We start from the raw sequence: 14,373 nt of genomic DNA, 5'->3' as shown, positions 1-14,373 counted from the left end.
CTAGTAACCAGAAGGTTGCAAAAACGAATCCCCCCTGAACAAGGCAGTTAACCCCCGTTCCTAGACCGTCATTGAAAATAAGAATGTGTTCTTAATCTGAATTGCCTAGTTAAATAAAATAAATAGGCAAATCGGTGGCCAAAAATACCGATTACCGATTGTTATGAAAACTTGAAATCGGCAGTAATTAATCGGCCATTCCGATTAATCGGTCGACCTCTAATTGAAACCATGGAAGTTCAAGGACGACCACTGTACTTGTTATGTTCTGTTAATTACTGATTTCCCCTTTAAGAATGGAGAACCCTTGGTCATGTGCAGTGTTGTTCTATGTTATTCTGGTACTAACTCGTCTTTAGTAAATGTAAAGCTCCAGCTCAATTCCTTGTATTGGGAGTCTTTCTTATTACATAAATAAGTAATAAGAGCTAAGACACTACAGTACTGAAGGCATTGTTAGCAGAAAACAGGATCCCCATTATAGTGAATAGAAAAATATAAATCTTTGTGGTCAATCTTTGTGTAAATAAAATACAAACATCGAAGACAATCATGGTACCAATAATTGATTCTAATACACCAGATATATGTCCTTAATTATTTTAAAATCACACACAGAAAAGGTTATTAGGATCATTTAATTGCTAATGGCAACCTGTAGTACGCGGTCGGCCTTCAACTTGAGTTAACTTGAGTCACTTCCTGGAGAAGCTCAAACTGCGCATATTATGTCTCCATGAGACGCCGTCTTAACCGACTTAATTTGGCTTCATTGCGCTATTGAGTCTTATTTATAGTCAAACTCACAGTTGGCTCTTCAATATAATCAACATAAACGTGAGACTCACTCTGTGGAGCTTACTGTAGGCCTTACCTGGTCCTGACCAATCTCACCTCTTTAATGAAGCGATACTCGTAGAGTGTGCCCTCTGTGGGCAGAGGCACAGTCAGCTGCTTGGCAGGAGACTCCACATGCTCTAGGATGCCATGGCGTGCCCGTGTCTCTTCGCTCAAGGCACCCTCCATCATCTCTCGAACCAGGCTGTCAAACTTCACCCGTCCGGACTCCGTACAGCTGGCACCCACTGACCACACCAGGCAGAAGATGAAGATGCCCTGTGGTGCCAAGATAGAAAGATAGTCAGAATCTCACAAAATGCTCACAATGAAGATTTCTCAGGTGATAAAACACAAATGGAATGCAGGAAGGATTCCATTACACCAATTTTTATTTTTATCACTTGAGCATGGCTGACAATGTCACGTAAGCAGGGAGCATAAATCAATATAGAGATATCCTTTCTGTAGCAGTTCCAAGAGATTGCCACAAACTCAGTGAAGCGCAATAAGGTAGAACAGAAAACCAGCAGGCTCCGGACCTAGTAGGGTAAGAGTTGAATAACCCTGACTACAGAATATAATTCTTTACAATATTCATTTTTATTTCTTAATTTATTTAACCAAAAAGTGATTTGTGTAAATAATATTTATGTCTTGATTAGCAAGCAGCTCCATAGTATAGGCCTAGGCCTCAGTAAACCTTTCTTTGCTAATAATGACAATGCTGTGTAGGATGTCTGATATGAAAAAAAGTGAAAAGCAGGCGGAGGATATCATCAGTATAGTATGCCACAGGAAGAATAATACCAAAGATGTTTTATAACTACAGTGAGGGAAAAAAGTATTTGATCCCCTGCTGATTTTGTACGTTTGCCCACTGACAATGAAATGATCAGTCTATAATTTTAATGGTAGGTTTTTTTGAACAGTGAGAGACAGAATAACAAAAAAATCAAAAATGTTATAAATTGATTTGCATTTTAATGTTCTATCTGTGATAATACCACTGCTGATTCATTCAGCACAGAAAAAATCTATAGGAGCTGGCTCATCTACTAAAACATTTTGGGTCTCAGTGGAGGTGGTACTTTTTAGCTTTTACATTTATTTTACCAAACAAGTAGATTTCAAATCAGGGATACATTAAAAGAGGGTTATCCCTCTGAATCATGTCCAACAACTCTCTGAATTTAAAGTAAACATTCTTTAGTGGTTTCAAACTCATTTAGAATTTAGAATGAAGTACATATTAATTGAGTCAACATTGTCAACTATTAAATTGTCTACTTAAAATGTTACGGTTACATTGTGCACGGTGTGTGTGACACAGTGCTTCATCTGGGTAGCGTTTATTAGGCACGGAACAGAATAAAACAGGAACTCCTCATACTTGTCCAATAAGAAACATTCATGTTCAGTTTCCATAGCAGAGCGTTTAAAATGTTTTCCATTCCATGCCCTAATGAACACGACCCTCGCCACAGGGCCTCTCCCACCCCTCACCTCTAGCCAGGAGCAGATGTCCCTCTCATTCATGCCCTTCATCTTGACCTCCTCGCTGTACTCATCCATCATGCAATCCATCAAGTTCATCAGCGAGTTCACCAGGTTTGTGTCTGATGTCGGGGAGAGCTCCTGGAACAGGTACACAACCATTGAGATACAATATACAGCGGCAAGAAAAAGTATGTGAACCCTTTCAAAATATCTGGATTTCTGCATAAATTCATCATACAATTTGATCTGATCTTCATCTAGGTCACAACAATATACAAACACAGTCTGCTTAAGCTAATAACACACAAACAATTATATGTTTTCATGTCTTTATTGAACACGCTGTGTAAACATTCACAGTGCAGGGTGTAAAAAGTATGTGAACCCTTGGATTTAATAACTGTTTGACCCTCCTTTGGCAGCAATAACCTCAACCAAATGTTTTATGTAGTTGCGGATCAGACCTGCACAATAGTCAGGAGGAATTTTGGACCATTCCTCTTTACAAAACTGTTTCAAATCGGCAATATTCTTGGGATTGTCACACCCTGATCAGTTTCACCTGCCCTCGTTATTGTCTCCACCCCCTCCAGGTGTCGCTTGTTTTCCCCAGTGTATCTATCTCGGTGTTTCCTGTCTCTCTGTGCTAGTTCATCGTGTATGTTTCCAAGTCAACCAGCGTTTTTCCCGTTCTCCTGCATTTTAAATTCTCCTTTTTCTAGTCTTCCTGGTTTTGACCCTTACCTGTTTCTGGACGTTGTACCATTCTGCCTGCCTTGACCACGAGCCTGTCTGCACCTCCTGGACTCTGATCTGGTTTTGACCTTTTTGCCTGTCCACGACCATTCTATTGCCTACCCCTTGGATTAATAAACATTTTAAGACTCCAACCATCTGCCTCCTGTCCCTGCATTTGGGTCTCACCTTGATAGGGATGCCTGGTGTGAACTGCTCTCTTGAGGTCATGCCACAGCATCTCATTCGGGTTGAGGTCAGGACTCTGACTGGGCCACTCCAGAAGGCGTATTTTCTTCTGTTGAAGCCATTCTGTGTTTTGGGTCATTGTTCTGTTGCATCACCCAACTTCTGTTGAGCTTCAAATGGCGGACAGATAGCCTAACATTCTCCTGCAAAATGTCTTGATAAACTTGGGAATTCATTTTTCCGTCGACGACAGCAAGCTGTCCTAGCCCTGAGGCAGCAAAGCAGCCCCAAACCATGATGCTCCCTCCACCATACTTTACAGTTGGGATGGGGTTTTGATGTTGGTGTGCTGTGCCTTTTTTTTCTCTCCACACAAAGTGTTGTGTGTTCCTTCCAAACAACTCAACTGTAGTTTCATCTGTCCACAGAATATTTTTCCAGTAGCGCTGTGGAACATCCAGCTGCACTTTTGCAAACTTCAGACATGCAGCAATGTCTTTTTTGGACAGCAGTGGCTTCTTCTGTGGTGTCCTCCCATGAACACCATTCTTGTTTAGTGTTTTACGTACCATAGACTCGTCAACAGAGATGTTAGCATTTCAGGAGATTTCTGTAAGTCTTTAGCTGACACTTTAGGATTCTTCTTAACCTCATTGAGCATTCTGCGCTATGCCCTTGCAGTCATCTTTGCAGGACGGCCACTCCTAGGGAGTAGCAACAGCGCTAAACTTTCTCCATTTATAGACAATTTGTCTTACTGTGGACTGATGAACATCAATGCTTTTAGAGATATTTTTGTAACCCTTTCCAGCTTTATGCAAGTCAACAATTCTTAATCTTAGGTCAACTGAGATCTATTTTGTTTGAGGCATGGTTCACATCAGGCAACGCTTCTTGTGAATAGCAAACTCAAATTTTTGTGAGTGTTTTTTATAAGGCAAGGCAGCTCCAACCAACATCTCCAATCTCATTGATTGGACTCCAGGTTAGCTGACTCCAATTAGCTTTTGGAGAAGTCATTAGCCTAGTGGTTCACATACTTTTCCAACCTACACAGTGAATGTTTAAATGATGTATTCAACAGACAAGAAAAATACAATAATGTGTGTGTTATAGTGTGCTTAAACTGTTTGTGACTTAGATGAAGATCAGATCAAATTTGATGACCAATTTATGCAGAAATCAAGGTCATTCCAAAGGGTTAATCTAGAGGCGAAAGAAACGCACACCTATTTAGGCGAGGTGCTGGCTAGCAGCGTAAAACACCTAAAATTAAAGGAGAGCCGCACACTCTAGGAGCTCAGATGCAATAATTTAATAACCAACGTTTCGACAAGCAAGCTGTCTTCATCAGGGTATAATGACAAACACTGCATGGTGACTAGTTTTATATATTGTCAAAGGAATTGACCAATGATTTCAATTGCAAAGGGTTCACATACTTTTTCTTGCCACTGTAATTCTATTCAAATCGTATTTGTCACATGCACCGAATACAACAGGTTACCATGAAATTCAGTTTTAAGAAGAGTTTACTAAATATATATATATATTTTTTATATATTTAGTAAACTCTTCTTAAAACTGAATTATTTATTTAAATACACACACACACACAGGGGGTCAATGGGCAGGGCTACAGGTTAGATGGGGTAATTTGTACACTAGGTAGGGGTAAGGTGACTATGCATATATAATAAACAGTGAGTAGCAGAATGCAAGTAGTCTAGGTGGCCATTTAATTAATTGTTCAGCAGTCTTATGGCTTGGGGGTAGAAGCTGTTAGGGAGCCTTTTGGACCTATACTTGGCGCTCCGGTACTGCTTGCCGCGCAGTAGCAGAGAGAACAGTCTATGACCTGGAGGCTTTGATAATTTTTTGGGCCTTCTTCTGACACCGCCTAGTATATAGTCAGACTGTTCTCTCTGCTACCCCCAAGCTTGGCCCCAGTGATGTACTGGGCTGTACGCACTACCCTCTGTAGCACCGTACGGTCGGATGCCGAGCAGTTGCAATACCAGGCGGTCAGGATGCTCTCAATGGTGCAACTGTAGAACTTTTTGTGGATCTGGGGACCCATGTCAAATCTTTTTAGTCTCCAGAGGGGGAAAAGGTGTTGTCGAGCCTTCTTCACAACTTTGTTGGTGTGTTTGGATCATGACAGTATGTTGGTGATGTGGACACCAAGGAACTTGAAACTCTCAACCAACTCCACATTAGTCCCAGCCTGTTCGGCCCTCCTTTTCCTGTAGTCCACGATCATCTCCTTTGTCTTGCTCACATTGAGGGAGAGGTTACCAGGTCTCTTACCACACTGCCAGGTCTCTAACCTCCTCCCTATAGGCTGTCTCATCGTTGTCGGTGATCAGGGCTAACACTGTGTCGACAGCAAACTTAATGATTGTTTTGGAGTCGTGCTTGGCCACACAGTCGTGGGTGAACAGGGAGTACAGGAGGGACTAAACACGCACCCTTGAGGGGCCCCCATGTTGAGGATCAGCGTAGCAGATGTGTTGTCTACCCTTACCACCTGGGGGCGGCCCGTCAGGAAGTCCATGATCCAGTTGCAGAGGTAGGTGTTTAGTCCCAGCGTCCTGAGCTTAGTGATGAGCTTTGTATACCACTCCTTGAAAGCGGCAGCTCCAGCCTTAAACTCGGTGCAGATGTTGCCTGTAATCCATGGCTTCTGGTTGGGATATGTACGTTAAGGTCACAGTAGGGACGACATCGTCAATGCACTTATTGACGAAGCCGGTGACTGAGGTGGTACACTGCTCAATGCCATTGGATGATTCCGGAACATATTCCAGTCTGTGATAGCAAAACAGTCCTGTAGCGTAGCATCCACGTCTTCTGACCACTTCCGTATTGAGCGAGTCACTGGTAGTTTTTACTTGTGTTTTTCACTCTGGATGCACATGTGACATTCTGGTAGAAATTAGGTAAAACGGATTTAAGTTTGCCTGCATTAAAGTCCCCAGACGCTAGGAGTGCCGCTTCTGGATGATCATTTTATTGTTTGCTTATGGCCTTATACAGCTCATTGAGTGCGGTCTTAGTGCCAGCGTCGGTTTGTGGTAAATAGACAGCTACGAAAAACCTTGACTACCTCAATATTAGACATTGCGCACCAGCTGTTATTGACAAAAATACAGACCCCCACCCCTCGTCTTACCAGACGTAGCTGTTCTGTCTTGCCGATGCACGGGAAACTCAGCCAACTGTGTATTATCCGTGTCGTCGTTCAGCCACGACTTGGTGAAACATAAGATATTTGGGTTTTTTATGTCCCGTTGGTAGTATAGTCTCGAACGGAGCTCATCAGTTTATTCTCCAGTGATTGCACATTGGTTAATAGAATGGATGGTAGAGGCGGGTTCCACACTCACCGATGAATTCTCACAAGTCACCTTGATCTCTGCCCCGTGCATTGCCTTATTTTCTTCATGCGTATGAAGGGGATTTGGGACTTGTCTGGGAGCAGCATTATATCCTTTGCGTCTGACTCATTAAAGAAAAAATCTTTGTCCAGTTCGAGGTGAGTAACCACTGTTCTGATATCCATATATTCTAGTCTATTCTGAGTTCACTATACAACTCCAATGATTGCCAGGTCAAAAAACATATACAACTGTAAATACACTAGTCACTAAATTTAATGAAACCAGAAGAGAAAGTAGTCCTGGAGGACTGGACTTGAGAAACCTTTGGATAACATGGTGTGCATGATGTTAATATAAATATATCTATGGGAATGTCCAATCTAGTCATTCTATGTATTGTACCTGGGTGGCCTTGCGTATCAGCTGGAGGCAGGCCGGCAGCATCCGGTCAAAGAGACCAGTGATGAGGTCCTTGTGCATGGCGTTGACTGTGGTTGGCAGTGTGTTAAGCCAGGACAACATGAGGGGCCGCCAGCCCAGCATGTGAGGCTCCATGTAGATCATGCCACAGCGAGACACCTGTTACACACAACACAAACACGTTTGTCTTGTCGGCTATAGAAGGTTGTAGCTCAGCCACTGAATGTCATAGAAATGAACCAAAAGGTATCCTTACAGCTTGTTTCTAGCAAAGAACATTGCGGACCGAAGCGCCGTTATAGATCACTTTATATTAATCAGATCTGATTTAGTGCATGGTGGGTGGAGGAATTGGCCATCAAATCTATGGATAGCAGCCTATAGCCTAGTTTGGTCTGTCAAACAGGTAGGCCTACCTCTTATTTATTAAATAGGAAGAAATATACTCCAACACAAAGCCCTCTTGTTGTCAGTATATAGTCAAATTAAAATGAAGGTTGAAACTATTTCCGATTGATTGTGCCGCGGCTGCTGCTTCAAGTTTCAGCACCACAATGTAAGTTACTCGAATCTGGCTTATTGTGAGGTCAATAACTCTGATAAATAGCTTCCTCATGGGCAAGAAACATTGCTTTTATTAAAATCAATTCAAGTAGTAGAAAGCTATCAAAGTTGTCCAGTGCCATTAAAGTATTCATACCCCTTGACTTGTTCCATGTTTTGTTGGGTTACAGCCTGAATTCAAAATGGATTAAATATACTGTGTGTATGTTTTACCCATCTACACACAATACCCCATAATGACAAAGTAAAACCATGTTTTTAGACATTTTTGAAATACAAAAGTATTCACACCACTGAGTGAATACATGTTAGAATCACCTTTGGCAGCTATTACAGCTGTGAGTCTTTCTGGGTAAGTCTTCCAAGAGCTTTGCACACCTGAAGTGTGCAACGTATGCACATTATTCTTTTACAAATAATTCAAGCTTCAAGTTGGTTGTTGATCATTGCTAGACAGACTTAAAAATGTCTTGCCATAGATTTTCAAGTCGATGTAAGTCAAAAATGTAACTCGACCACTCAGGAACATTCAATGTTGTCTTGGTAAGCAACTCCACTGTATATTTGGCCTGTTTTAGGTTATTGTCCTGCTAAAAGGTGAATTTGTCTCCCAGTCTGTTGGAAATCAGACTGAACAAGGTTTTCCTCTAGGATTCTGCCTGTGCTTAGCTCTATTCCATTTCCTTTACGATAAAATTCCTTGCCGATGACAAGCACACCCATAACATAATGTGGCCACCACCATGCTTGAAAATATGAAGAGTGGTACTCAGTGATGTGTTGTGTTGGATTGCCCCCAAACATAGTGCTTTGTATTCAGGACATAAAGTTAATTTCTTTGCCCAATATTTAGCAGTTTTACTTTTGTGCCTTATTGCAAACAGGATGCATGTTTTGAATATTTGTATTCTGTACATGCTTTCTACTATTCACTGTCGCTTAGGTTAGTATTATGGAGTAACTACAATGTTGTTGATCCATCCTCAGTTCTCATATTACAACCATTAAACTATGTAGCTGTTTTAAAGTCACCATTGGCCTCAAGTTGAAATGAGGTAGCCATTCCAAAATCATTATAAACACTATTGCATACAAATTGAGTCCATGCAACTTATGTGACTTGTAAATCACATTTTTACTCCTGAACTTATTTAGGCTTGCCATAACAAAGGGGTTGAATACTTATTGACTCAAGAAATTTCAGCTTTACATTTTTTATTAATTTCTATTAAAAAAATAAAAAACATGATTCCATTTTAACATTATGGGATATTGTGTGTAGGCCAGTGAAAATTCAGGCTGAAAAAGTCAAGGGGGGGTGAATACGTTCTGAAGGTACTGTAGTGCTACCCAGGAACTCTGGGCCCAAATCATATGCAACACAGAAAGGAGTTATTCCTGACCACAACATGACTTTACCAGAAAAAAATTATTATGTGGATTATAATTCATAGAAAAAAGGTTAAGGAGTTGATACATTTTTCATTAGGGCAAATCAAGTCTGACATTTTAAAGTGGAAAATATAAACTTTAGAAGCCTTTTTAAACCTTGAATACACAAGTTTGCATTTCCTGCAGTGCATGAAAATTCCTGCAACAGGATGATCAAATTAAGATACGTTATTTATACAGTTGTAGCCCTACATTTATAAGGGCCCCAAGTTTTTCTTAGTCTGGTTATGTGGTCAGAAAAAACTCTGGACACTACATATGATGAACTTTGTGCACAGGACTACTGCATCAATGAAACAGTCCTTGTCATACTTAATGTGTTCACAGAAGATCCAAGTGGACTGTATTATATAATTACCAACATGCACAAACGCTGTGAGACATACATAGAGTGCCATTGGTACTTCTGGTGTCAATTTGTCTGTAAATGTGACTGTAATTGTGCACTAAGAGGATTGGTCTCTCCCTTTAGTGACCCGCATTGTGACAGTGTGGAGGCTGATGCCGTTACACAATACTGTACAAGAAGTCTGCCCCAGTTATGCAACTGCATATCTGACTTCTTTCTCTGAGACATCAGAGAGAATGTTTACCTGATGCTTGTTTTTTTTGGGCCATTAAATCTTATGAAATCCCCCTGATGTTTCCTGACATAACACAGTGCAGATAATAAATACATAATTGCTAGTGACTTAAAGTTGGTTAAAATATGTGTGATCTATAATAGTCGGGATTGAATGAGGCCATGAGTTATGCATCAAGATGTGACAAAGATAATGATATTTCTTGCTGATAATACTTCAATTAGCCCTTACAGAACTTCTTCTCCCACCATTATCAGTGCTGTATGTATTTGAGAACTACAAATTGCCTCAATAGAACTACAACTCCCAGTCTCACCGTGGCCGGGGAGGCCACCTCCAGGTCCATGGGCTCGAATATGAGGCTCATCTGCGGGGACATCTGAATGATCTCTCCGCTCATCAGGCACAGCTTTTTATTGTCGTCCAGCACCGTGTTCATGTTCTCGATCCACACAGCATCCACCGGCCCGTCAAAGATCAGCCACTTCCTGTCCGGACTCTAAGGATGGAAAGAGGTGTGTGCTGTGTGGTACTTTCTAATTATCACTAACTATCAGTTTTCAAGTAGCACAAAGTGGACCCATGTACACCCAGACGATTACGTGGCTGTGTGGGTGCTAACAAGTGAAGCCTCCCACTCTCTCAATCTTTGCTGTCACCACAGGTTATGGTCATGCCAGTTTCAGTAAAATAGCTAATGTAAAAGGAAAACTAGAGCAAAGGGAGATCCTGCAGTGCTCAACGTTTTTTGAGGGATTGGGGAGGTATTAGTGGAGCTCACAAGTTTCTGAAAAGATTAAAAGTACATTTTAAGAAATTCTTAGGTAAATCAAAGTTGATTTAAAGATGGCCCATATGGATTAACCAATAATCATATGCACATATTCATACTTTCCCTGACACTAATCACCTGAAGTCCAACTTTGAAGGTCATAACAGGCCTCATATACAAATGTAGCATTCCAGAACTGATGTAAATTAACACCTACACATGCATAATGGAGGTCGACATCAAGAATCAATTCTCCAATGAGAAAGCTGGCAGGAGTTCTGGTTAAATTGATTTGTTATAATATAAACAACTCGAGATGCGATCAGCTTGGGCCATCTGGTGCTCGAGAAAGCATAATGTAATCATCTGACAGAAAACATTACTTGAAAATATCTCCCTGAACCAGGGGGGGAGAGAATCACATAAAGTATGCAGATGCTTCCTGTGTCAAAGCTAATGATTTCAAATTAAAGTGCCAACAAAACTGGAATTTACTGGATTTAGTGTGTTAAATAACAAGCAGGAAATAAAGTCTTCTAGCCTAGTGAAGCCAGGCGTCGTTCGGTGGTACGGACTTTATTGCTTTAATACATAAGCTGTCAAAACATATTGAAAATACCTATGTACTTCAATACCTCATGTTGATAAGTGAAATATTTTGGGAAAAAACAACAAGCTCCTGAAGAGAAGTATGATGAAAAGGTGTCAAAGCTACCCGTTGTTTCTGTCAATTACAATTGTTGACTGAGAAATAACAGCGGGTTAGTTTAATAGGGAAATGAAGATATTTTACTGTCATTCTGTCATTTCTAACAGCCTCCTAGACAAAGGTCTCACAGCATTTGACCCACAGCAGTGACACCAAGTTAATTCCCTTGAGTTATTGATCTCTGTGAACATCTTAATCTCATTTTAAAAGGTTATAATCCACAGATTGTCTCTAAAATCCCTGTTTCCATGGAAACAGTACATGGCAGAAGAGCCATATAATTAAACAATAAGGCCCGAGGAGGTGTGGTATATGGCCAATATACCACGGCTAAGGGCTGTTCTTAAGCACAACACAATGCGGAGTGCCTGGACACAGCCCTTAGCCGTGGTATATCGGACACATATCACCAACCCCAGAGTAGCCTTATTGCTATTATAAACTGGTTACCAACGTAATTAGAGCAGTAAAATGAAATATTTTGTCATACCCGTGGTATACGGTCTGATATACCATGGCTTTCAGCCAATCAGAATTCAGGGCTCAAACCACACAGTTTATAATTAGAGTTTGGTCATTGCGGTTTCTGTCGGAGTGCCACTTTCTCCAGTTTTTGGAGTTGACCGTGGATGACCATTTTACCTGAGAGCAGGCGAAGGCCCTGTAGCTGACCGCCAGGATGCCGTCCGACCACTCGTGAGAGACCGGGTCAAACTGACCGTACAGCTGGCCCATGGTGATGGACTTGGGATTTATAACCGTGATTTGGACCCGGTTTTCATCCATTAAACCCTACAGTACATAGACCACACACAGAGACACAGACACAGACACACACACACACACACACAAAATTAGCTGATTAGCAACATTATCTCTGGACAATAGAAACCAGTTACTTATAATAGATAACAGATCCAAGCCCATCTGAAAGCACCAGAAAAAAAACAAACAAGCAAGACAGCTAGAACACAATGTAGATTAGGCTAGCACCTCATTTGACCACACTTCCTCTGCCAAGGCATAAATCGCCTCCGAGATCAATGTCTCCATGATAAAAAGCTTCTCCAAACAAAGGAGGAGAGCCAAAACCCCAGCGAGTGGCATTTCTGAGTGGAGCTGTCAGACGGTGTTAAAAAGGAAGCGGAAGCTTGCGGAAATGAGAGGAGGATGGACATGACGGGCCATCTAGCGTTGCCGGGGACGATGATAAATGTGACATCATTCGCCATTCCATCATTTGCCATTCTGTCTCCTCCCAGGGAAAGCTAGAAGGCCTCTCAGGCATGTAAACACCTAACTGCTGTGTTATGCTTGTCTGGGAAACAGTGATGTCTAGTAAACAGTGCAGAAGTGGACCAACTATATTGAAAGGATGTACTAACTAGACAAAGTTCTGCCAAAGAAGAGGACCAGAGGAGCAAGACCAGGAACCTCTATAGAGTGGCCAAGAGAAAGTTACACTCAGAAATTAAGGCAGCCAAATAGCAGCACAAAGTCAGGCTAGAGCAGTAGTTCTCCAGCAAAACTGTTCGTCTGTCTGGAAAGGACTAAAACAAATTAACTACAAACCAAAATCTCACGAGTCCCCGACGGCAGACAACCCCTCAATTTTTTTTATTTTTTTTATTTCACCTTTATTTAACCAGGTAGGCAAGTTGAGAACATGTTCTCATTTACAATTGCGACCTGGCCAAGATAAAGCAAAGCAGTTCGACAACATACAAAAACACAGCGTTACACATGGAGTAAAACAACATACAATCAATGACGCAGTAGAAAAAAATAAGACTATATACAATGTGAGCAAATGATGTGAGAAAGGGAGGTAAAGGCAAAAAAAGGCCATGGTGGCAAAGTAAATAAAGTATAGCAAGTAAAACACTAGAATGGTAGATTTGTAGTTTGAAGAAAGTTCAAAGTTAAAATATAAATAATATGGTGCAAAGGAGCAAAATAAAATAAATAAATACAGTAGGGGAAGAGGTAGTAGTTTGGCCTAAATTATAGATGGGCTATGTACAGGTGCAGTGATCTGGGAGCTGCTCTGATAGCTGGTGCTTAAAGCTAGTGAGGGAGATAAGTGTTTCCAGTTTCAGAGATTTTTGTAGTTCGTTCCAGTCATTGGCAGCAGAGAACTGGAAGGAGAGACGACTAAAGGAGGAGTTGGCTTTAGGGGTGACCAGAGAGATATACCTGCTGGAGCGCGTTCTACAGGTGGGTGCTGCTATGGTGACAGGTGAGCGGAGATAAGGGGGGACTTTACCTAGCAGGGTCTTGTAGATGACCTGGATCCAATGTGTTTGGCGACGATTATGAAGCGAAGGCCAGCCAACGAGAGCGTACAGGTCGCAGTGGTGGGTAGTATATGGGGCTTTGGTGACAAAACGGATGGCACTGTGATAGACTGCATCCAGCTTGTTGAGTAGGGTATTGGAGGCTATTTTGTAAATGACATCGCCGAAGTCGAGGATTGGTAGGATGGTCAGTTTTACGAGGGTATGTTTGGCAGCATGAGTGAAGGATGCTTTCTTGCGAAATAGGAAGCCAATTCTAGATTTAACTTTGGATTGGAGATGATTGATGTGAGTCTGGAAGGAGAGTTTACAGTCTAACCAGACACCTAGGTATTTGTAGTTGTCCACAAATTCTAAGTTAGAACCGTCCAGAGAAGTGATGCTGGACAGGCGGGCAGCAAGAGTGACATCATTGATGTATACAGAGAAAAGAGTTGGCCCAAGAATTGAACCCTGTGGTACCCCCATAGAGACTGCCAGAGGTCCGGACAGTAGGCCCTCCGATTTGACACACTGAACTCTATCAGAGAAGTAGTTGGTGAACCAGGCGACGCAATCGTTTGAGAAACCAAGGCTACTGAGTCTGCCGATGAGGATGTGGTGATTAACAGAGTCAAAAGCTTTGGCCAGGTCAATGAATACGGCAGCACAGTATTGTTTCTTATCGATGGCGGTTACGATGTCGTTTAGGACCTTGAACGTGGCTGAGGTGCACCCATGACCAGCTCTGAAACCAGATTGCATAGCGGAGAGGGTGCGGTGGGATTCGAGATGGTCGGTAATCTGTTTGTTGACTTGGCTTTCGAAGACCTTAGAAAGGCAGGGTAGGATGGATATAGGTCTGTAGCAATTTGGGTCAAGAGTGTCACCTCATTTGAAGAGGGGGATGACAGCAGCTGCTTTCCAATCTATGGGAATCTCAGACGACACG

General features: G+C 41.8%; 1 protein-coding gene across 2 annotated transcripts in view; it reads right to left on the bottom strand.

Moving 5' to 3' along the window:
• Positions 1-14,373, bottom strand: part of dnah7 (dynein, axonemal, heavy chain 7) — a 247,939-nt gene that overhangs the window by 148,520 nt on the left and 85,046 nt on the right. For both annotated transcript variants that reach the window (XM_029710817.1, XM_029710818.1), the window contains exons 31-35: positions 11,788-11,937; positions 9,981-10,163; positions 7,047-7,223; positions 2,344-2,475; positions 895-1,116 (exon numbers count right to left, since the gene is read on the bottom strand). In XM_029710817.1, coding sequence (XP_029566677.1) covers positions 895-1,116; positions 2,344-2,475; positions 7,047-7,223; positions 9,981-10,163; positions 11,788-11,937 — 864 coding nt within the window. The remainder of the gene's footprint in view (positions 1-894; positions 1,117-2,343; positions 2,476-7,046; positions 7,224-9,980; positions 10,164-11,787; positions 11,938-14,373) is intronic.

The sequence above is a fragment of the Salmo trutta genome, chromosome 24, assembly GCF_901001165.1.
Source record: "Salmo trutta chromosome 24, fSalTru1.1, whole genome shotgun sequence".
Taxonomy (NCBI): domain Eukaryota; kingdom Metazoa; phylum Chordata; class Actinopteri; order Salmoniformes; family Salmonidae; genus Salmo; species Salmo trutta.
The sequence above is the reverse complement of the archived record's forward strand: the minus strand, read 5'-3'. Positions and strand labels throughout refer to the sequence as shown.